A 21,666-nucleotide genomic window follows, 5' to 3' on the forward strand; every position below is an offset into this window, starting at 1 on the left:
AACGGATTTTCAACTGTAACAATAATCGATACCCGCGGTCTCTTTTTGGGCGACTTGACTTTTTGAGAGTTAGAGACAAGAATCAATACCAAGTTGTATCAACCCACTTTCGGCGTCTTTTCTTCCGGCGCTTAATGCAGTGATTTGAATTGGTGAGTACATCGTGAAATGAAACGCTCCAATCATAAATGCAGATTGCCAATTCCAGATTTATTTGCCACTGCTGAACCCTCCGTTGGACCCTTGTTTCATAAAAAAACTCCCCCAAATTCTGCGCAATGTCCCGGACTCGCCCGATATACAGCTCGAGCCGTCCTCCGGTAAATTCCCTTCGTTACATAATGTAGCAAACCTCACGTCGGCCCTTCTCTCAGGCTTGGAAATGCAATGTCCACAAGCTGGAACCACATTGCCACGGCGCACCGACAATAAATGCAGAAAACAACAGTAGCAACAGCCTTGATTGTAAGTGAAAATGGAGTCTGGCAGCCTCAACTTGTCCCGTCAGATCCCGTCAGATCAGCAGTGGCTGCTTGAAGAGACGCAAAAAGTCGCACGCGGGGTGCTGGCATACCCTGGAGGCAATACATGAAATAGGAATATGGCAAAATTTTGAACAAAGCCTAATTCTATGACGTTGTGAGACTGTTCTATTGTAGTTGTGATGCAGCTCGTGATGTTCTGTGTACTCTGACTTACTCTTGTGAAAAACAAGACTCTCGACAGTGACCTGTTTTTTACGGGCCGAGGTGCTCATCCATGAAACTTGATGGAATCGTGGGGGGCATATCACGCTCAAGACATATCAACAAGGACACGAAAGCCTGTTCCCCATTCCTCGACTATGGCCATCCTTTGAAATGCTGAAAACACTCCATGGGTCAACATTTTATAAACTGACGTAGTATCCTCACTACGCCTTTCGGCCGTGAGCTTCCAATCCTATACGTACAAAACCAAACACCTCCCCAGCCTTGTTGAATGCATGCCCGCTTGTTCCTTTCCATTCTACTTCCAGACATATCATTTCCTTCCACACCTTGCCTGACGCCAGCTACTCGAATCAAGGACCTGCTCGATCTCTTGCTAGCCTGGCTAATTTGCGCCTGAGACTAGATTTCCACCATCCATCCGTCAATGACCGAATTATCCCCAAAAGAAAACATACAAGGAGTGACAAATCCTTCACCCCACAAATACACACGAATGTTGGGGTCCTATCATCGAAGGCTTTGTTCGATGATTCAGGACGCTGAGATTAAGTTTATGAAATGAAAAGGGCCGTGAGGTATCTTTGTCATGAGTCTCGTGCTGTCGGCAAAAGACGAATTAAGAGAATAGAAAGAAATATAAAGAAAACAGTGATCGTTTGCACTGCTAAATCATACCGCCGGGAACTGCATTGCTGCTCATGCTAGGAGGCAGAGGTGGTGCTGCCATAGGCGGAGGAGGAGCTTGATGCATTGATCTTGCTCGTGCGTTCATACCGTTTGCCTCGCTAGTGGCTTTGCGCAATCTCTGGCGGGTCATCCCTGCGCCATCATCATCATCACTTCGGAAGCCACTGCGTTGGTCGTTCGCAATACTGGGGCTCATCGGGCGGCGATGCGCGCTCATGGTGCCTTCTGCAAGGGTAGCTCCCGTATTCTTGCGTCGAGGGTTGATTGGTGGCAAAGGGGGAGCAGTCATGTTGCTATGCAGGTTAGGCGTAGAGACTGCACCACCGTTGAGACCAGGGTTATGTCGAAGGCCGTCCCGGTGACCCATGGGCGACATTGGCGGCTTGATTGAAGGTTCCGACATGTCTCGGTTGCGCATCATTCCACCTGGGTAAGAAGGTCCATACGGTCTCTGGGGGCCAGGACCAGGTCCAGGGAATCCATGGGGAGAAGGTGCGCCGTGAGGCGAAGGGGCACCATTAAGTGGCGAGATTGGTGAGGGGTGACCGGAATCGTGTCCATAGACAGGATGTATATGCAAGCTGTTGTCGGGGCGGTTGAAGGGACCGGGCGAGGCGTTGCCGGGATATGGTTGAGGCGGCATACGTGGTGATCGTCGCATGTCTTGTCCTGGCATCATTGGTGCTCTCATCATCGGGCCTTGCCGAGGCTTGCCATTGCCTCCAACCGGAGATCCCATGGGTCCTTGGTAATCATCACGAGGTACGGATCCGTTTCTAAGGCGTGGTGGTCGACTACCAGATCTGCCTCCGCTGCTAGCTTCAGAGCCACTTCGATCACGCTCAGAGGGAGCTCGGGATCCTGAGCGGGAGCCAGCGCGTGAGCCAGCGCGTGAGCCAGCATTGGCCCTCGCTTCTTCGCTAGGGACTCGATTGTATGAGACAGGAGGGGGTGGTCTACGTTCCTGAGATGGTGGTCGGGATGTCGTAGTCTGGGCTCGTTCTCTGCCTGCTGAAGGAGGCTTCGAGGGTCCTTGGTATCGTTGCTGAACTTCAAGTTCCTTCATCCTCTGGAGTTCCCGACGGGCTTGTCGGAAAGCCTTCAGGCCAGCGTGGACGCCTTCCCTTTCTTCGCTATCTCTTGGCAGGTTTTCATCCCTTGGCTCAGGAGACTGTGTTAGCCTCTCGTTCGCCTCGAATGAGCCACGGCGGGATGGACTTGCGGCAGGGGCAGGTGACGGGCCTCGGAGGCCAAGGAGCTTCTTCGCTTTGGACTGGCTGCCATTCTCTCTGTCCCCTCGACCTCTGTCAACCAAAGAGCCAAGACTCGACTTGGATTTCAAGATACCCAAAGCGTTCGGGCGAGGTGGAGGTGGAAGCTCAGACAGAGGCGGGGGTTCCGGTGACGAAATGCTGCTATCAGCTTCGACAAAAGAAGTGAGTCTCTCCCTGACACGTCGCGCACCGTCGGCAAGATGACGAGCAAAGTCATCTGTCTCCTCTTCTGGCTGTGGGTTGACCTGCGGTTTCGGGTTTTGGATAGATTCGGGTCTAGACAATATCTGGGCCTCCATCAAACCAGATGATCTAGTAGGACTAGTCACGCTGCCGTCAATTGACATAGCCAAGTCTCTCTCGATTGACTCCCAGGCATTCGAGTCGACCGCCTTGGGCTCATAAGTGTGTGCATCAGGGCGTTCGGGAGGGAATCGTGAGCTCAGGTCAACATCATTGGGTAAGCTTCCATAAATCGAGGAGGCCCCACTGTCATGTCGAAGATGCTGCCTAACCATACCGCTCAATCCACCAGAGGTAGGTCCCAAAGTAGGTGAGTCCTTGGGTAATTGCTCTGTTGAGCTGGCTGGCGCAACTCCAGTTCCTTCAGCAACTGACAGAGGCGTTGGTACTGCAGTGCGTCTGAAGGCTGGGTGCTCATTATCAGCTGGCTTCTCAACATTGACTTGAAGAGGAAAGATGGGCTGAAGGTGTGACTCGTCCACGACAGACTGATCATCATCGTCTTCATCAAAAAAGGTTGAATGCTGCGACTCTTCTTGGACGGTTGGCTCAGTCTGGAAAGACCCCGATTCGTTCCTTTCCATTTGCGGGCGGTGGGCAGAAGACGACCGAGATCGAGGCCCTGGCAGTGACGAGTTGGAATCGGTGCGGAATCGGTTGGTGGGAGTTTCGCGACCCTGCTGCATTTGCATTTGCCGTTGAGCGTACCTTGATTCATCATACTGACTACTGGTCCTGCTGATAATTCTGCTTCGATCAAAGGGCTGAGCCTCCCCTGTCTCACTAATAGGGGGGCTGAGAGGAGGTGTAGCACCAAAGGCCTTCTGGTCCATGCTTGGGAATTTGTTCATCGAGTCCACAGGGCTCATTTGAGATGGAGGGCTGAAAGATCGTAGGTTAGGGGCACTAGCCTTAGCCAGGACCGATCGAGTGATGAAGCGATCACCAAATGTTGCGCTTGCTGGAGAAGGGACGGGAGGTGTCAGATCTGGTGTTCTGCTGCCGAGTGTTCGCTTTGATAGCGTATCGATTCTTGAGAGAGCCGATGACTGTTGGTCCTGGAGATCCTGGTTCAAGCTTTGCTCATAGAGTCGACGGGTTCTGGTTACGCTTCGCTCCATTGGTGGTGTTGGGCTAACGGTCCGAGATGTGCGCACGAAGGACTCTCGGTCCACGACTGAAGATGAGGGTTGAGATGATGTGATAGATGTGGCAGCTGTTGAGTCCCGAGCTGCAGATGGACCCGACGATGTTGTTGAGTTTGTCTCTCTTTTTCGATTGTACTCGGTTTGAGAAGGAGACTCGGGCCGAGCATTTTCTGAGTAAATCAAATCGTCTTGCTGCAGGTCTTCGAATGACTGCTTGTCCTTCTCAGATTGCCTCCACTTCTGAAAAGCTGACTGGGCGACATCGTCATCATAGAGAACACGACCACTCATAGCCCCTTTGTTCCCTCCAGTGCCAATTTTGTAAACCTTTTGTCGACCTCCAAACAAGTTGTTTCCTTCAATCGGCTTCGACCGGCCCATCACACTCCCGTTTGTTGAACCGGTATCATCATTAGACTGCATTGATGAGCGTGCAAAGGGGGCACGAATAGACTCGACCTCGGCAATGTCGCCCAACCCTGCAGCAAATCCAAAGTCCATCATTCTCGATTGTCTTTTAGGGAACAGAACACTATCGTCACTAGCTTTGCCAACCTTGGTGTTTGGGTCATCTTGCTCGCGCAGCATAGAGAACCGTGCCGAAAGGTTGGTCATGAGAAGACTTGTTCGAAAGTCATCAGTCGAGGGAAGGGCTGTGGCGAGGTCGATCTCCTTTTTAGGTTCCTCTTCCGGAGCCTTCTTCTTGCCGAACATTCTGAAGGGGCTTGAAGACTCAGACTCAATCGATGGCCGTGGAGCCTCGAGGTCATCCTTGCCCTTCTTCTTGCCTCTGAATCTATTCATAATGAAGACAAGTCCCGAGGATGAAACGTTATTTTGCCTCGGTTGATTATTGTCGTGGGAGATGCTTTGCGAGGCGTTCAGTTCATCACAACTGATAAGTTGCTATAGGTCGAATTAGATTGGTAACTATACCAACCTTGCTTCAAACACTATGTTGGTTAGCTTGGCTATTGTTGATCGGTATGCGACTTCACGAAGAAATTATCTGACCCGGTCGCTCTTCGAACTTCATGACCATGCAAGGGTGGACACGGATGGCCGCTTCGATATACAATGGGGGCAGATGTTTTCCCATGCAATAACAACCAATCGCTTTTAATAAGAAATGAGTTTCGTACCTGCAGATGTGAAATTGACGAAAACCGTGCTGGCAGAATATGTGTGCCAGCCTCTGCTGATGTAGAAGACCAATATCGATGCGGGCTAAGTGGCTCGGTAGTCACACAGGGCACGCGAGGCAAGATTGTTTTTACTCGATGGATTCGCACGGCAGGATTGTCGTCGGATTTGTCGTCGTTCAAGAGCCTCGTGGATTGATATGGTCGTAGTAGGGCAAGTTTGTAGGCCGACAGCGAGCGACAGCAGATGAGTTCTTGTAAGAGGGATGAGGAAAACGCAGGTACCCGAGTTAGGTTAAAGAACGGGTCGGATGTCGAGTCCAGAAATGGAAAGGATTCAGGCAAGTTTGATGGCTAAAGGAGGTTGTCTCAGACTCGGGGAGAGAATGAACAAAGCAAAACAACCGAGATTTCCGCTAGAAGCTTGAGCGAGTGGTGAGTCGAATTGGCCTTGTTTGGTTTGGTTTGACTGTGCTCTACGGATCTCAAGGGAGAATGCTGTCACAGGGTGCGAGTCGATCGTGTCGGAGAAGGTTTGTCAAATGGTTACTTGCTGGCCGGCAGTTTGATTTGATCTCATCAATCTGGGGTACCACTGGATCGGCACAAGACTCGTGATCCTGACAGGTACCAAGGCGAGTCGAAGGGCAACGGTCAATGAGAGTAATGAATGGATGGGAAAAGAATGAATGAAGTTAACAAACGAGAGAACGGGAAAGAAGACCGTTTAGGACGAGGCGTGTCTGAGCCAATAGAACCAACAAATTCTCAAGATTTTGAGTAGGATGAGAAATTTGGTGCCAACGATGAAGGGGGAATTAGATTGACAGGGCGCCCCAGAGCAAAAGACGAAGGAAGGAATGAGAGTGGGGTGTGCCAGGAACAGGGGAAAGGAGGGTGTGGGGACAGGGGGCCTAGTCGTAAAGGGGAATGGTAGCGGGAAAGCCAACAGGCAGGTACCATTTTGTTCAGTCGGACCTGCTGCATCATAAATTAACGGTATTGCACTATTATAGATGGAAGATTACTGTATTCGAGGAGATCAAATAGGTAGCAGTCTGAGGCATTTCTCATGAACTACCTCTTATTCTTAGATATGGCTGAGATGCCAGAGCTTAACACCGTTAAAGTATCATACGGATTTAGCTTTGAATGAAACGATGGCTCATGGTTGACAAGGATGGTACATGAGAGCGATCATAAAACAGGTGGTTAAGCGTTCGCTGCAAAGTACCTTCATCAAGGCGAGTACGCTGCAGGACATGGGACGAACAGTCCATTTCTCCCTGAGTTGGTACCAGCTGCACAGGGGACGGAACATCCATCTCACCTCCAAGGACAGGGCAAGATTTAGGGGGTGTGAATAGCATACGGCAGGGGGGGAGGGGAGTCCACCGGCCGTTCGAGATGGTGCGGCAAGGGAGACAGGCACGAACAGCCCTCACTTCAGTTAACTGCCAAGTTTCTGTTAACTGAAAGCCCTGGAGTCTGCCCAAATTTCAGTGGACTGCTTGGCTTTTCGTGCAGGTTAGTGGACTGTCGTGGGCTTGGGAGTTCAACACAGAGGAGGGACACTCCATCCGGCCTCCACTAATGGATGATTTTCAACATGGAACCTGACCCGATAGATCGTGGGCCAACCTCACACACCTTCACGGCCCTAGCACTGGGATTCTCCAAGTGTTTGTTAAACGGATCAGCCGTCAGCGTCATCTTGACTTCATACGAACCAACACGGCTCTTAATATACAATCACGATCGGAGATGAATCTCCTTTTCTACGCGTCAATCATCGGAACGCGTGTAGAGCAACGAGAAGCTCGCTCATCTCCAGGCTCGGAAACGTGGTTGAGTACTCTAATCAACCTTGCTGCCATTGTGATCAATGTGACTCTTCTGCATCTTGTATCTCCTGTTCGTGAGTACAAAAATACTACACATGTCCAACGCAACAATTTAAGAACCGAATCCCAGGTCAGTCAGACGTCCTCCACAAACCATGCCGTGTCGCACATAAAGATCCATGGCTTTGGTTACCTTGCTTTCCAATGCCCAGCTCTCGAGACTCTGCCCATGTTGGCTGGGCCACGCATGACGGGTGCTTTGCTTGCTGCAGACTGCAACCCGTCTTACATACCTGTCCGCCACCACCACCTGCGTCTTGGTATTTGGACGCCTCAAGGGATCGGAGTAGCAGCCGACGGCCCTATCTCGAATGTCACGAAATATTTATTCAGCTTGGTTTTGAGGTGGAAATGATATGTTACAGATGCTTGTGACGTTGATACGAAACCAGGTTCCGTCGCAAATATTTCGAGTGCAACCTATCATGCTTCAAAGGAGAATACAGAACCATCCATTGGCTTTATCATCCGACACTTCAAAGATCAACAGGGTACGAGACAGTGGCTGCAGTGCTAAGAAGCAATGTCATAGTCCCCTCTTTGTCGCTCGTTAGTCTCATACTTGGCTTAAGGGGTCAGCGTCTTGGGGCTTGAGACCTTCTCCACTTGAGCAAGAACCACCACCCGTTGCAGAAGCTACTGCAAGGAACGCGGTTTGGTCACATTGTCGTCTCGTGCCATCCGTTCCCTAGTACAGCAACAGCTAAACGTCTGGGGCTCCGTTATCGAGTATCTAAACTCTCTTGGAGCTCAAGAACGAACGGTGGAAACTCAAAAATCCAAAACAGAAAAGGCGCTCCCTTTCGACGACGAATGGAGATTGGACGGATCGCAGCCGTTATCCATCGTCCGCTAGGCTAAACTCTGACTTGTGTTGAATACCCTTGGGGCTTGCAGCCACATCCTGCAACCATAGTTGCAAGAATTAGGCAATGCCCCATCGCAATAACCACATTTGCAGGATGCTCACCTATTTACTTTTTTCATCGTATTAGGACCCAGGTTTGACGGTGTCAAATCGGATGCAAGTTACAGCGTTGCAGCGCGGACATTTTCAGTTACTCACCCGTCAGCACTTAGTTATGGGGGAACTAACTCGCAAAATCCTCCACCGCCCCCACCAGCCAATTGCCAGACCTTAGATGAGAGCCCCTGCAGTTGTCCCATTCAAGTCTTAAAGTCGACACTGGCACCAGAGCCAAAACTAATGAAATCGTCCAGATAACGTTGAACAGAGCCTACTGTCATACTTAACCTCACAGAACCACCAAGAAGCTCGCCACTAACGGAGGAAACTCCCGAGTCAAAAGCGCCATCCTCGGAACCTGATCGACTCGTTCCAAAACCCAACTCTGCATATGTTTATTGCATTGGCTTACAACGCATGCTGTTACTTTGCTAGTCCTTGCTCGCTTTAAGCTCAACTCTCCGTTCGACGAATCAGGGCTCAACGTTGTCGGTCCTCCTACTCCAGACAGACTCGACTAATGTTTGGATCTTCGGTCACGATTTCTCCTCAACCACAGCCCGTCCGGGGTTGTTTTGCGAGAAGAACAGGATAGTGCGACCCCTTTGTGCCTGGTTACACATGTCTAAGGTGTAAAGCGGCATCCTGACCCCCGTTTCTTTTCCAAAAACCCATTCTACAAACGCAGTCAGCCCAAGCCTGCCACTTCCTCTACGAAAGAATGATTGAATGGTCAGAAGATCAGCATAGTAACAAGATGAAGGTGTTCCACTCATGGCTTCATACAATTCCCGGGATTTCGATTCCTACTCAGCAGAAAGAAGCCGCACCGATCATGTAGCGGAGGTAGCTCTCCAGGATTTCCCGTCTTTTCGAGGCTTCATGCGCCTTTGAGGTCATTGTTGCTGTCGTTATATATATTGAAAAAGGTGTTGCCGGAGGCGTGATAGTGTGATGAGGCTTGCCGTTGCTTAAGCCTTCAGCAAGCTCTCTGAATAGATTATTCTTTATTTGTCAAACACCAACAAAATTGGTGTGAGTACATGCTTCCTATGGCGGCATCGATCAAAGTCTATTACAACGGCTATTCTATGATCCTTACTTGAAAGCCAATTGCCATTATTAGGCGGCGCTCTGCGGCGAGCGCTCGCTGACTCCGACATGTCAGGCTCAGACAAACCCCTATCAGCTCCCTTGGTTGGCGGCAACGGTGGGAGCGTTCCGCGAGCCAATAACAGATCTGTGCCTGGAGCTAAATCCAATCTTGGCTGCAACGTTCAAGGGGATAAAAGGTGGGCTGCCCTGTCCTGGTGGATGCTACGCACATGGGTTTTACCTTAGGTTGGAAAGGTAACATCGTGCAAATCGGATCTACCTTTTTCAAACTTGCTGGAAACTGCTGAGACGCGGAAAATATTCTCCCCATATCATCATTAGCAACCACCAGCTCGATCTCCTTCATGGTCGATGTTTCTCTTGGTATGGAAATGGTCCTCAATTTGCACGACATGAACGCGATTACGCTAACGATCCTTAATTATTGGTTCATGAGAGTTACTCGGCGCTAGTCCTGGCCATCGTTGCGCTATCCGAATTCAACATGTTCATATCAAATTCTGCTCGCAGGAAAAGGAACAGATTTTAACATTATGCTGAAGGATAAGTGCTCTCGGTTGTAGGAGGCGAGACGAGGCCTGCAACAGCTCGGCTCAGCTTGGGCGACCCCAATTGAATGGTCTTCAGCTCTTTGTTTGTTGATCACAACTCTGAGGAGAATAGACCTGGCACCCCGGTTTCTCACCCAACTCGCTGGGACCGCCTAACGGCTCGCCTCGCCAACAACCGACATGATGACATTCGGTGTTCAAGCCCTATCAGTTCAGGCGCTTTGTTCAGCCTCGTCAACTACTACCATGTTCCTCCCATGCTTCTTCAGAAGCTTCCAAGGCGATTTGATTACAGATCAATCTTCACAACCCCAGTTAATTATTGGGTACTGTCTACGGTGGTGACGGTGAATTTACATACTTACCTCCGGGATGTATAAGCCTGGTGCAGTGGTTATGGAATAGTAACGCAAATGTTATATGGCAACTGCCCACCAAGATCCCGGTCTCTATTTAACAGAAATCATTCAATGCGTTTTCCATCCAATACAGTGTATAGAATTATTATACCAACTCATTTCCTCCCGAAATGCGCTCAAGTGTCTATTTTCTAGGGCTCCTCCGCCACACCGGAAACCATTCATTGCTGAAACCACATACTCTGGCCTCAGGAACACAGTGCCCTCTATAGTGTTGGGTTCACCTTGCGGTTCCTCCGATACCCCAATTTCTCAGAGGGTCCCTCGGTCCTTTGCGTCATCTTAAGTGTTTTCTCTCGGTCAATTCATCTTGACTCTGGGATCCCAGGTCTTTGCTACTTGCCCTTGCACGCGCTAATATTACTAGGCCGGTATAATCTCCGCATAACAGCAAACAACCGTTCCATCTGCCATCGTGATGCAGTTCGCTTCACGGTTGGAGGCGAAATGTGGTCATGAAATCATGAATCATTGTCTTCATTTAAGCAATACCCGCTTCCTTACCAAGCAAGCTTACCATGCAGAATCTACTGAACGGTCCACCCCTACCTGGCCTCGGATCTAGCTTAATGAATACACCAAACTCTGAAAAAGCCACCCGCTCCGTTTAATTTCTCGAGTGAAATTCGTGGGGTAAGTTGGTGATGAACGAACTCACAGTAATAATTGATAGGAGATATGTCAAGCAAGACAAGAGGATTTCGACTCTCGGGCCGACGTATTGTTATCTAGTTTGGAGGGCAACACAGGTCTTCCAGCTCGCGCAATGATGTGAAAATCTACAGTCATTGAAGATACAACATACTACGGGCCAGAACGATGCTGTCTGTATGATTGGGATCGCTCCCAGAACGAAAGTCTATTGCACTTCCGTCAATTGTCACTCCAGTCTGCCGAGACAATCTCAAGCTTTTCGTCTGTCAAACTGTTCAATTTCGAGGCTTTACTATAACTTGGTTATTGGAGCCAACATGGCCGGTATCGACTGTCGTTGCCATTGGCAAGATGAACTTGGACAGCTTGCACGGTGGATCTAGCAATGATCGAGGTATGCCCAAGAACTAACAGTACGCCGCAGAACGAGCCATACGTGACCGATGTCACAGATGAATATTCAGGAGCGAGTACGAAAGTGGTGTTCTTTACTCCATTCCTCGGCTCATCCCTTAAGAAACCATCAGATGAAGTTCGCTCTCAGCATGCAGACTCAGCATTAGTGATTAGAGATACGACTGGAGTTCCTTTCCCCTGTCGGTGCCTTTGGCAAAGTCAAGGTGGTCTGATACTCACATGAAATGCCAAACCCATCACCTCAAAGGCCGAGGCGAACAAGATGTTCCGATTATCTAACCGCTCTGGACAATTAACTCACCTTTGGCGAGGTTCCAATACCGCGTTCAGTAGGCGTTATTTCGGCGTAGATGTATCAGAGCAAAGTCATTTGCACTCGTCATCTTGTCCCCGGATCAGACTACAAAATGCATGTGGAAGACTCGACAATACTACAGTGGAAACAACTGATCTCGTACGGGTGCTGAAGCATGTATTTCTCCCTTCTTCTCTCCTATTTCTTTTTTTGTATTTTTGTTTATTTTGAACTGTTTTATCTATTTGTTTTTGTTGCTTTTATATAACACTTTTACCACGAACTCGACAGGAGATCTAAGCTTCCCCATGTTGTCCAATCGCGAGGGCCTTGTACCTAGGCCTGCACATCCTGTGCCATGTTCTAAAGACCATCTATAATCCTCCAGGCAGTTATCTGCCATATCTTAACGCCATGTTCGCCACACTATCAATATACACGCTAAAATTCGAGGCACAATACTGATAATAAAGGAGAAATCCGTTGAGCTCGCCTTGGTCAGTTGATGAGTTTCCTTTCCGGATCTCGTTGTCCTGGCGAGCATGTTTTCCATCTTACTTTCCATCTTACAAGTTCTGACGAAGACGAGACCTAGTCTCCAAAGACAGTAGTGTCATCTTGGTCCATTTGGTCCATTTCCTTGGTAAACTCGGGAGTTTCCTTGAAAGCATATCCGGGATGGCCAACATTCAATAGAAGAACAGCAATGCACATCATGCTAATAACAGTCAGTAAGTTGTCACTGCAAACGCGACAGGCATTAATGAGCTCTTACCAGGATTCAAGAGCGATGTAGAGGCCTTCGTCTCGAAAGATAGCACTGAAGTATCCTCCATTGAGCTCAGCAATGCGGTAGCCGCATCGGATCAGGATGAAGATAGTTGAAAGGAAAAGAAAGAAGAGAAAAGTAAGAATGGGCTTCGTAAGGCGATATCGGGCCGGCGACTTGGAAGCCCTGATAACGTAGTCGATGAACAATGCAACGAAACAAACGAGAGTGACGACTTGGAAGACAAGACCAGCGATGGAGATGTCCTCTCCAGTCTTAACGTCGTCCTGCGCTGTGGAAACGACTGAGACTGCACCACCGACGGCTTGGAGGATGAGGGAGATAATGTCGGAAGGGATAAAGATCCAGTAGAAATACTTGGGAGGGAATCGAGAGACATTTGGATCGACGAAGTTGATGCTGAGAGTGTCAGTTGTGCTTCTTCTGAGTGAATTGAGGGAACTTACACTTGGGACAGAAGAACATAGATGGCAGCAGAGAAGAAAACGGGGGCAATGGTGATAAAGACTGGGCCAGAGTTAGTAAAGTTCCCCCTTTCCATTCATCCCTTGTTCGAATTTGAACTGGAAACACTTACTGATCTGCAATAGAAAGCCAATAAAGTCAAATGGATTATCGTGGATTATAAGTCGTCCGACGTAACCGACAATCTCGAGAATACATCCTGCCATCATACTCGACATGAAGCCCCATGTCTTCATCTTGATACCTTGGAAGATGTGGAGAGCCATGGACATTCCGAATACTCCGATGAAGATGGCATTGGCGGGAATGTTTGGTTGGTATCGCAGTATACTCGAGTCGAGGGGACATAATTCAAGTGTACAGTTGGCATCGGAGCCGAATGAGATAAGCCCGTCGGGTAATGGTGAATGGCTCATCTTTGCGATCTTCACACCGTCGTCGAGTTAGAGTTGACAAACTTTTCGGTAGGGCTGGATATGCAGGATCTGATCAAAGCTCGCTCTTGTTTACTGTTCGATTGTTGTTATGATATGATGGGCTGTATATCTGGGGAAGACAGCAGATTCACGTCTTTATAAAGCGGCAGGATTCAAGATTTCAGATCTCGGCACCCGTCGGAACAAATACCCAGGATCTGACTCCGCGGGCATAACGACCCAACTACGTCAACTCACACCACTGATCCTGAATTCCTATATTATTTCAGCTGCGGTGGAGAAGAAAACTCGATTGTGCACTTCAGGATCAGGTGGGTCCGGGTGCCCCGTCCATCCGGGGCTCCGGCCGATCGGGCGCCCGCGGGAGGCGGACGGGCGAAGTGGACATGGAACATGAGGCTGAGTTTTATAAAGTTCTATGAATTCCATTGATACAAGGAAGATTGATTAGCTATTTCTAGATTTAATGAGATTCCACGTCAGCATGGCATGGTTGGCACGAGTGTTGTTGCGTTAGAGTTTGTTGTGGACTGTTCATAGGGGTAGAGAACGTGGCTAGCCAGCCAGAAGCCATTGGATATGCAAAGATATATTGTGAAATTCGTTATCATTACACCATATCTAGTGATCCTAGCATGATTATCTCGGCAGTAACGGACATCTGTCTTGTCCGTACCTTGCATGATCTGGCTCGGCAGTGGTGACCGGATATACAGTCCATGGTGATGGCTGCATTGTGACAGGACACTAAGGGTCTAAGGCGATGTTGATCTTATTTTAGATTCATTTTAGCATACATATTGTTGTATTCGCACTCAGCCCTAATGAAGCATTGCCCTCACTGTAAGTCTATGCTTAAATTCTGGATATTTACGGCCAGTTTGGTCCAAGTTGTCAAGATATGTAGGGTAGGTTTGACAACTATGATAGATACTTTACAGCTCAAATCAGATCAAGAAATGACAATTCAACCAGTTGTCAGTTTGTGTTTCTTTATGACGAATAAAGAGAAAATAAGGACATTCTCGTGTCAAGTAATGAAACTCAACGGTTTCTCAGATATCGGTTATGTTGGTGCCGACTTGAAGTTGAAGTTCGGTCTCAGCCAAGCCGGAGCACGAGGCTTGGCCCGCGCCTCCGACCGGGCCCGAGTCATGCCGACTCCGTTGTCAACGGCAATTCAAAACCTTTTTAGCGATCCTTCAATTTGAAACTATTTATAATCCCGTCCATATCCTATCACTGATAAGATATTTTCTTGTTTTGTCTTTCCCCATTTTATGGATTCAGTCTTGCATAAATTTTCTTGCCAAGATCTTGGTTAAGTAAGACTCTTGTTACCACGCGTATCATGTATCCTCACCAGGCGACAGTTGCGGCCACAGACCTTGTGTATCTGCGGTAATTAGGTGTCCATTGCAGATAAATTGCTGCAGTTGGTTTGGAAAAGGTTGATGCCTAGATGCTATCCACGAATATGAAAACACTTGTCTTCAAGATACAGGACTCGCAACCAAGCCACGTGTACCAACTAGACAACTGAAAGAGTCAGAACCTTCAAAGATACCGTGTTCATTTTAGGAATCAGAATAAAAATCGTCATTGTGCTCAACAAAAGACACTCGCCTCTATCACGAGGGGCAAGTCTGCATTCAGGTGATCAGCTCTTTTGACTCGATGCTATTCCTCCATTTGTAGCACCAACTTTCAGTGGGTCACTCACTAAGCCATCACCGTCACGCGAAAAAAGTGCCCCGCCCCCGCTCGCGGGAGTTTCGGCGCCCACTTCACCCGCCTGCACCACTTCCATTTTCAGCTCAGCTCAGCTTCAACCACTAAACCTTACCTTCCTTCAATCTTATTCTATTACACCTACAATAAACCCTTTTTCCTCTTCCTTAAACCTCTCGGAGACAATTACCCCCTTCTCCGTTGGTCAAAACCCCTGTTTCTTTTCAGCTTTAACTTTCGAATCACGCACGAGGTTTCACCTCCGATCGCAGCCATGTTTGACCTTTTTCCTATGCTCTTATCGTAAGCTTCAGCCCTATACCTCTTCGTCATGAGGCGTCATTCTTGCAATTGCGATAACCACTTCAATCACTTCGCAACGCCAATGGATCTGATTTACTGACTATTCGCTTGTTCTGCAAAGTTCTGTCGCCTGTTATCTGTTTCCTATCTTCGCATCTTACAAAGCGCTCAAGACACATGATCCCACCCAACTGACGCCATGGCTGATGTACTGGGTCGTGCTCAGTTGTTGTCTTCTCGCTGAGTCTTGGGTTTGGTTTATTGTCTCATGGTATGTCTAAAACTCATATCGGACATCTTCTCTACTGACACCAGCAGGATCCCTCTTTACGGTTACTTCCGTTTACTATTCCTCCTCTACCTCATCCTCCCACAGACACAGGGCGCTCGACGTCTATACGAGGAATACGTCCATCCTTATCTTGAAAAGAACGAGACGCAGATTGACGACTTCATCGCAAGCGCACATGAGCGCTTGACTGCTGCCGGAATATCTTACCTCAAGCTCGCTATCGAGCAGTTCAAGGTCAAGGTCCTCGGTCTTCCACCATCCGAACCCGAGTCGCCTCCCCCCGAGCCTGCGCAAGGTTATACGCAGTCGCTTCTGTCACGATTCAACGTCCCTGCTGCGCGATGGGCTGGTAACAACAGCACCGGGACCGACTTTTACAGCCTGCTCTCCAGCGCCGTGGCAGCTGCTACGAACGCAGGTGGACAGTCGGCTGGTACGAGAACGGTTGGAGGTGAGGCCACAAACTCGGGCGCATTGATCCCACCGCATCTTCGCGAGTCTGGTGCTAGAATGGACTTCATCTCGGCTCAGCGCGATCGCTTAAATGTCCTGATCTCGGCACTTGATCGGGAGGCCCAGGATCTTCGTACCGAAGCCCAGCGTGCCCAGACAAGCACAGGCACTCGCCGCGATCCGATGGCCTACGGAGGTTATGATAACAACGAGGGAGATGAACCCACCCAGCGACCACCTAGTGGACTAAGCGCATGGAGTGGTATTAGCAAGAGTCGCAGTGAAACCGACTTTGAGAGGATCGACGCGGAAACTAGTTCGGATGAAGACCATCGTCAGGTGCGCCGAAGAAACCAGGGAGCCGGCACTAGAAATGCATCAGGCTCATGGGTTCCTTGGGGATGGGGCGGTGATGCCACATCGGGAGGCGGAGCGAGCGCCTCCGGAAGGGAAAGATAGAAGCTCCATTCTGGGAAGTGGGTTTTGAATGATCATGGGTCTTGCTAGATAGATATGGTGTTTTTTGACAGGGGCCCGTTGATATTCGAAGCGATAACTGCTCCAGTGTATATCTATAAATGGGAATTGGTGTACATGACCTCATTCTTCTCCAAGATAACCCCAGATTTTGGTCTGATGATTCTTGATCCATGCATTTTCCTCCAAATTACTACAGTATCGCTCCATGCGCCAAAGCCATATGTCTAATCCATCCGTATCATACACTGAAATATTTTGCCCCAAGATTCTATACAAATGCAGTTACAAGGGAGACATGACAGATGTCTAACAAAACTTGTAAGGGTATGTTGCCTCAGCGAGACCCTTCTTGTAGTAGAAAGTCCTCTTCTTCTTGGTAACCTGGTGCTCAACCCATCGTTCCTCTATATAATGCTTTTTGAACCAGCGGATATACACTGGATCCCAGAGTTCAGAGGCGATACCGAGATCCTTGCAGCAACGCATCAGGGCGTTGGACTTGGCACCCTCAATGGCGGCGGGGATAGATTCGGGGTTGAAGTAGTTGTTGTAACCCTGCGATTGTGAGACCATGCTGTTCTTGTTAGTCAATGTGATGCTATTAGAGATTTGTTTACTTACCGGCCGTTCACGATGAGAGCGTATTCACGCGTCACGATCTGGTTACCGACAACAACATCCCCACGATGGACCATTCCCCAACCCATCGGTCCAAACGCCTCATTCAGCCGCCGTCGGTACTTGACCTCTGGCAGATAGATAATACCATCGGGCTTGACCTCCACATCTTCAGCATCAACTGGTCTTGCGAGAATCTCATTCTGCTCAGGTGTAACAGGCTTCACACCAAGACCATACCAGCTCGTCTCCCAATTGATGTGCTCTGTGTTCTCGGTATCCGTCTCGCTAGTCTCGCTCAGAATGCTCTTCAACACTGCAACAGCCTTGTGCGGACTCTCCAGCTTAGAGCTCTTGCTGCTCGTCGTCGGCTTTGCAGGAAACGTCTTAGGCGCAGATGTCGATTTCGCAGGAGCAGGTGTTGACTTCGCAGGTGCTGGCTTCGCGGGTGCAGGTGCAGATCTAGCTCTGGGAGTGTATTTCGGCTTTGTGATAACGTCTTCTTGCTTCACTTGTGTGACATCTTCAGCAGGCTTTTGCAGTGTCACGTCTGATGCTTCGGTGGCGTATCGTGCAATTGGACGAATGGATGTGGGGAGTCTTCGGGCGGCGAAGGGGGCGCGACGGGGGACGAACATTATGGGTTGGTTTGGTGAGTTGGATATGGTGAGCTTCAAGCTTGATGAAGCTGTGGTGATAATTTCAAGGACGGGTGGATAGATTGTCCGGTGGGGACAGTGTTAATACTGTGTATATCATATCATGATGCCTTGATTGAGTGAAGGCATCGGGTCGCCATCTTCTCCTAATTGCCCGAAAAGGAGATCCTAATTTTGCTAGTATACATTTTATACAGTAATAATACAATATTTTGCGGTTGTATATCCCCAAATGCGACTTCAATTGTCCTTGGTCTCTGTGCGCTCGTCGTTGTTATGAGCCTTCCAGCACTGTCTGAATTGCTCCATCTGTGATACTGTCAGTTCAAGTCTATGACAACATAAAGAGCAATATGATAAGATATCTCGAAAGAAATAAAATAAATCAGGTTTGGATTTATGATATGATACTCACTTCTGCAGCACAAGCGCGCCAATCCTTCTTTTCAAAGTAGCAATCCGTCATTTTTGCGTTCTCATCTAGGTTGGTCATGTCTGTTAGCAAGCTTTTTCTCAACAAAACGGCTGATGAGCTGGTGGTTGAGGCGTAGACTTATAAAACCTCACAGAGGCCCTATATCGTCCTTTGGATTTCGCCATCGAGTTGTGTATAAAAGGAGAGACTCACCAGCGCATCCAGTGCTAAAGATCCGCTTGTCCCTTCATCAGCGGTTAGCAAAGGCCTCGGCTTTCGGTGTCTCAACGGAAAAGAGCGCTCACTCACCATTCATCGGGTTCATCATCATCTTCTTGTGTGCTCTGCTGAGCCTTACTCTCTTCTTTTGTCATAATCTCGCTTGGTATTTTTCGACAAACTGTGGTGATTGAGTCTTGTGTGTGTTATCGTTGAAAGAGGTTAAAGGTGGTTCGAGCCGGAGATTTGGCTGAGGCGAGATCCAGCAAAAGTCAAGTGACAAGACTACACATACAGCGTCGATATCATCAGAATCACCCAAATACGGACAATGGCGCCGGCAAAGCTCAACGTACTTGTTTACACAGGTTCGATCCATCGTCTCCTTTCACTGGTTGTTACACTCACTGATTCACTACCAAGGCCTCGGCACTACAGTTGAGTCAGTGCGGCATTGTATCTGGTCCCTCCGCCGTCTTCTCGGCCCCAATTACGCCGTCATCCCCATCACCGAGAACATCGTTCTCAAAGAGCCATGGCAAGCAACATGTGCACTACTCGTGTTCCCAGGTGGCGGCGATCTCGGCTACTGCCAGGCATTGAATGGTGAGGGAAATCGTCGTATTGGCGACTATGTTCGTCGAGGAGGCTCATATCTAGGCTTCTGTGCTGGTGGCTACTACGGAACGCAGAGATGTGAGTTCGAAGTGGGAAACAAGCCCATGGAGGTAGTTGGGCGAAGAGAGCTAGGGTTCTTCCCTGGTACCTGTCGAGGTGGAGCGTTCAAAGGCTTTGAGTATCGGAGTGAAAGGGGAGCGAGGGCTGTGCGGTTGACGGTACCTAAAGGTGCTTTTGAACAAGAGGTTGCGTCTGAGATCATCTCTTACTATAACGGAGGAGGTGTCTTTGTTGATGCTGCTTCGGTTAAGGATAGAAAGGTCGAGGTTCTGGCTACTTACGATGAGGAGCTTGATGTCGACGGTGGTGATGGAAAAGCAGCAGTTGTTCTTTGCACAGTTGGGGATGGCAAAGCTTTGCTTACTGGTCCTCACCCAGAGTACGTCTCCATCTGTTCCCCGTCTACATGTACTTACTGACGCACTTTAGGTTCGCTGCGGCCAACTTGAATCCTCAGCCAAATGTCCCTGGGTACGATGAACTGGTCACCAAGCTAGCCGACGCTGATATGGAACGAGCTGCTTTTCTCAAGGCATGTCTCATAAAGCTCGGTCTTGAGGTCAGCCCTCACGATACAGGTGTACCATCGCTCTCCCATCTTCACCTCTCTTCCATTACCAACACAGGCGTATCCGAGCTATTGACCGACTGGGGCGACATCATCGACAAGGAGAACGGCGAAGAATGGATTCGAGCGGAAACGGATACCTTTCACATCCAGAATGAAGATACCATCTGGAGTCTCGAAGGTCTTCAGCAATCTCTGACGGAGACAACGGATTCCAACATCTCTGAGAATGGTAGCATTGACTACAGCAAGATCATCAAAAAGATCTTTCCCCACGAGAAGGGTCTTCCTCATCCCAAGCTTACACCGCATTTCAATCATGGCCTGTTCTTTTCAAGCTTAAAGCACTATCGACAGATTGAACCCACTGCTCGAGCATGGGGTGATTTGCTCATGTACGGCGAAGTGGTCACAAGTACCAACACCATGCTTGAGAAGTATTTACCCCCTTCGAAATAGGAGACTTGAAATACTGACGTGTACCAGAAACCCGAAGCTCATGCCAAAACTCCCAAGCGGCTTCACTGTCTCAGCTACCACCCAAGTTGCCGGTCGTGGCCGTGGCTCCAACGTCTGGATTGCTCCTCCTGGAATGCTCATCTTCTCGACTGTTATCAACCACCCAGCTCACCTCGCTGTGACTCGCCCTGTAGTTTTTATTCAGTATATCACGGCTATTGCTATGGTTGAGGCTGTGCAGTCTTATGATCGTGGCTACGAGAACATTCCCATCAAGTTGAAGTGGCCCAACGACATTTGTAAGTCAATTCCGCCACCTTGTAAGAGCAAGTCTAACATCGCTAGATGCCCTTGATCCCACAAAGTCACAAGAGAAACCGCACTACGTCAAAGTCGGCGGTATTCTCTCTCAGTGTCTCTATTTCGACGGCAACTACCAAATAATCCTCGGCGTAGGCCTCAACACCATCAACCCTCGTCCCACAATCTCCATATCCGACCTCGTTCCCTCAGGCGCACCAGAACTTCATCTCGAAACCCTTCTAGCCCGCGTTCTTACACGCATAGAAGCCATCTACGCTCAGTTCCTTCGAGAAGGGTTTTCAGCTGATCTTGAAGCCCGGTACTACCGTCACTGGCTACACACAAGACAAGATGTTACTCTTGAGGCAGAAGGTGGTGTCAAGGCTCGTGTAATGGGAATCACGCGGGATTGGGGAATGTTGAAAGTCGAAGAGATGGATGCTAGTGGGAGGTCGACAGGAAAGATCTGGGCATTGCAGAGTGATGAAAATAGCTTTGATTACTGGAAGGGCCTGGTCAGGAGGAAGGTGTGAGTGTAAATATGTGGCATCGAGGCGCTGGAAGTAGGCAGATATGCATTGACCAACGCTATCCATGTATATTACCACACTTGCCTTTCAATTACACCATGCCATCTTATGATCTGTCAATATCGAGAATCAAATCACAAACTTGTCCTCCTGAAAACTGTTTCACTTATGTGGAAGTTCAGACGGCGACCTAAACCCTCCTGTACCGACATCTTGGATCTTGGATGATCGTCTTGACCTTGGGATGGCAGACTCCTGCGGACAGTTGACTGTATCTCCTCTATTGCCGTCACATTAGGTACATTTTCTACTGACAGAGGTCATGGAGAGTGCGACAGCGTTTGATGGAATAATTAGACCCCTTGGTAAGGTCGACGCCCAGAAGAATGAGCAGGGAGAGTATCAAATGCATATCGATGAGCGCAGGGCCAGGTCTCAGAGATTGCGAGTCAATTCAAGGAGAAGAATCAAGAGCTAGAGAAGTACCTGGATCATTCATATATGTGTTCCCTGTCATCAGCTCTTTTTTATTAGAGTGATGCTGTCATCCCAAACATCAGATGTCGCTCAGTAACGAAGAATTTTCCAGATTATCTTATATATGTCTTATTCGGACTGAATACATGGCTATTGGGCTGCTTTTTGTTCTGGTACAATTGCCCAGAGCTGGAATTATGCTCTGGGTGTATGAATCTCTGCTTTCTGTTACTCACGGCCCTGTCAGGCCTAGCATCTA

At 48.9% G+C, this 21,666-nt stretch overlaps 7 protein-coding genes across 7 annotated transcripts; 3 read left to right on the plus strand and 4 right to left on the minus strand.

The window, feature by feature from the left end:
- Positions 1-1,377: 1,377 nt before the first annotated feature.
- Positions 1,378-4,869, minus strand: BKA55DRAFT_502202 (uncharacterized protein; the record flags this gene model as incomplete). The annotated part of the gene is made up of 1 exon (XM_046186905.1): positions 1,378-4,869. The coding sequence occupies one exon, from the start codon at positions 4,867-4,869 to the stop codon at positions 1,378-1,380; it is 3,492 nt and encodes a 1,163-aa protein (XP_046053624.1).
- A 7,158-nt stretch (positions 4,870-12,027) lies between these two features.
- BKA55DRAFT_226345 (RTA1 like protein-domain-containing protein) lies at positions 12,028-13,401 on the minus strand. Its single transcript, XM_046185257.1, has 4 exons — positions 12,898-13,401; positions 12,767-12,827; positions 12,306-12,719; positions 12,028-12,248 (listed from the first exon to the last, which is right to left on the minus strand). The coding sequence occupies exons 1-4, from the start codon at positions 13,199-13,201 to the stop codon at positions 12,122-12,124; spliced, it is 906 nt and encodes a 301-aa protein (XP_046053625.1). The 5' UTR covers positions 13,202-13,401; the 3' UTR covers positions 12,028-12,121.
- A 1,661-nt stretch (positions 13,402-15,062) lies between these two features.
- Positions 15,063-15,527, plus strand: BKA55DRAFT_671830 (uncharacterized protein; the record flags this gene model as incomplete). Its single annotated transcript, XM_046197981.1, has 2 exons — positions 15,063-15,256; positions 15,378-15,527. Coding segments are annotated over exons 1-2 (177 nt in total), but the record flags the coding sequence as incomplete, so codon positions are not given.
- On the plus strand, positions 15,063-16,598 carry BKA55DRAFT_557280 (uncharacterized protein). The gene has a single exon (XM_046191782.1). It carries the CDS (start codon positions 15,525-15,527, stop codon positions 16,458-16,460), a length of 936 nt encoding a protein of 311 aa, XP_046053626.1. The 5' UTR covers positions 15,063-15,524; the 3' UTR covers positions 16,461-16,598.
- On the minus strand, positions 16,599-17,797 carry BKA55DRAFT_557282 (mitochondrial genome maintenance MGM101-domain-containing protein). Its single transcript, XM_046191783.1, has 2 exons — positions 17,103-17,797; positions 16,599-17,055 (listed from the first exon to the last, which is right to left on the minus strand). Exons 1-2 carry the CDS (start codon positions 17,735-17,737, stop codon positions 16,788-16,790), a joined length of 903 nt encoding a protein of 300 aa, XP_046053628.1. The 5' UTR covers positions 17,738-17,797; the 3' UTR covers positions 16,599-16,787.
- Positions 17,798-17,998: 201 nt separating this feature from the next.
- BKA55DRAFT_685376 (CHCH domain-containing protein) lies at positions 17,999-18,547 on the minus strand (the record flags this gene model as incomplete). The annotated part of the gene is made up of 4 exons (XM_046198782.1): positions 17,999-18,067; positions 18,174-18,238; positions 18,387-18,418; positions 18,483-18,547. 4 exons carry the CDS (start codon positions 18,545-18,547, stop codon positions 17,999-18,001), a joined length of 231 nt encoding a protein of 76 aa, XP_046053629.1.
- Positions 18,548-18,723: 176 nt separating this feature from the next.
- Positions 18,724-20,933, plus strand: BKA55DRAFT_534856 (biotin-protein ligase; the record flags this gene model as incomplete). The annotated part of the gene is made up of 5 exons (XM_046189637.1): positions 18,724-18,760; positions 18,816-19,449; positions 19,500-20,075; positions 20,125-20,396; positions 20,443-20,933. The coding sequence occupies 5 exons, from the start codon at positions 18,724-18,726 to the stop codon at positions 20,931-20,933; spliced, it is 2,010 nt and encodes a 669-aa protein (XP_046053630.1).
- Positions 20,934-21,666: the final 733 nt, after the last annotated feature.

This window comes from Fusarium redolens (genome assembly GCF_020744475.1).
Source record: "Fusarium redolens strain MPI-CAGE-AT-0023 chromosome Unknown BKA55scaffold_3, whole genome shotgun sequence".
NCBI classification, from domain to species: domain Eukaryota; kingdom Fungi; phylum Ascomycota; class Sordariomycetes; order Hypocreales; family Nectriaceae; genus Fusarium; species Fusarium redolens.

Bases quoted from the DNA above. Each gene is read 5' to 3' on its own strand.
- BKA55DRAFT_226345 (XM_046185257.1), bottom strand. From the start codon at position 13,201: ATGAGCCATTCACCATTACCCGACGGGCTTATCTCATTCGGCTCCGAT. The intron at 12,828-12,897 runs GTAAGTGTTTCC...ACTCTGGCCCAG, and splicing joins TGGCTTTCTATTGCAGATCA to TCTTTATCACCATTGCCCCC. The intron at 12,249-12,305 runs GTAAGAGCTCAT...GACTGTTATTAG, and splicing joins TACATCGCTCTTGAATCCTG to CATGATGTGCATTGCTGTTC.
- BKA55DRAFT_557280 (XM_046191782.1), top strand. From the start codon at position 15,525: ATGGTATGTCTAAAACTCATATCGGACATCTTCTCTACTGACACCAGC.
- BKA55DRAFT_557282 (XM_046191783.1), bottom strand. From the start codon at position 17,737: ATGTTCGTCCCCCGTCGCGCCCCCTTCGCCGCCCGAAGACTCCCCACA. The intron at 17,056-17,102 runs GTAAGTAAACAA...TAACAAGAACAG, and splicing joins GCTCTCATCGTGAACGGCCG to CATGGTCTCACAATCGCAGG.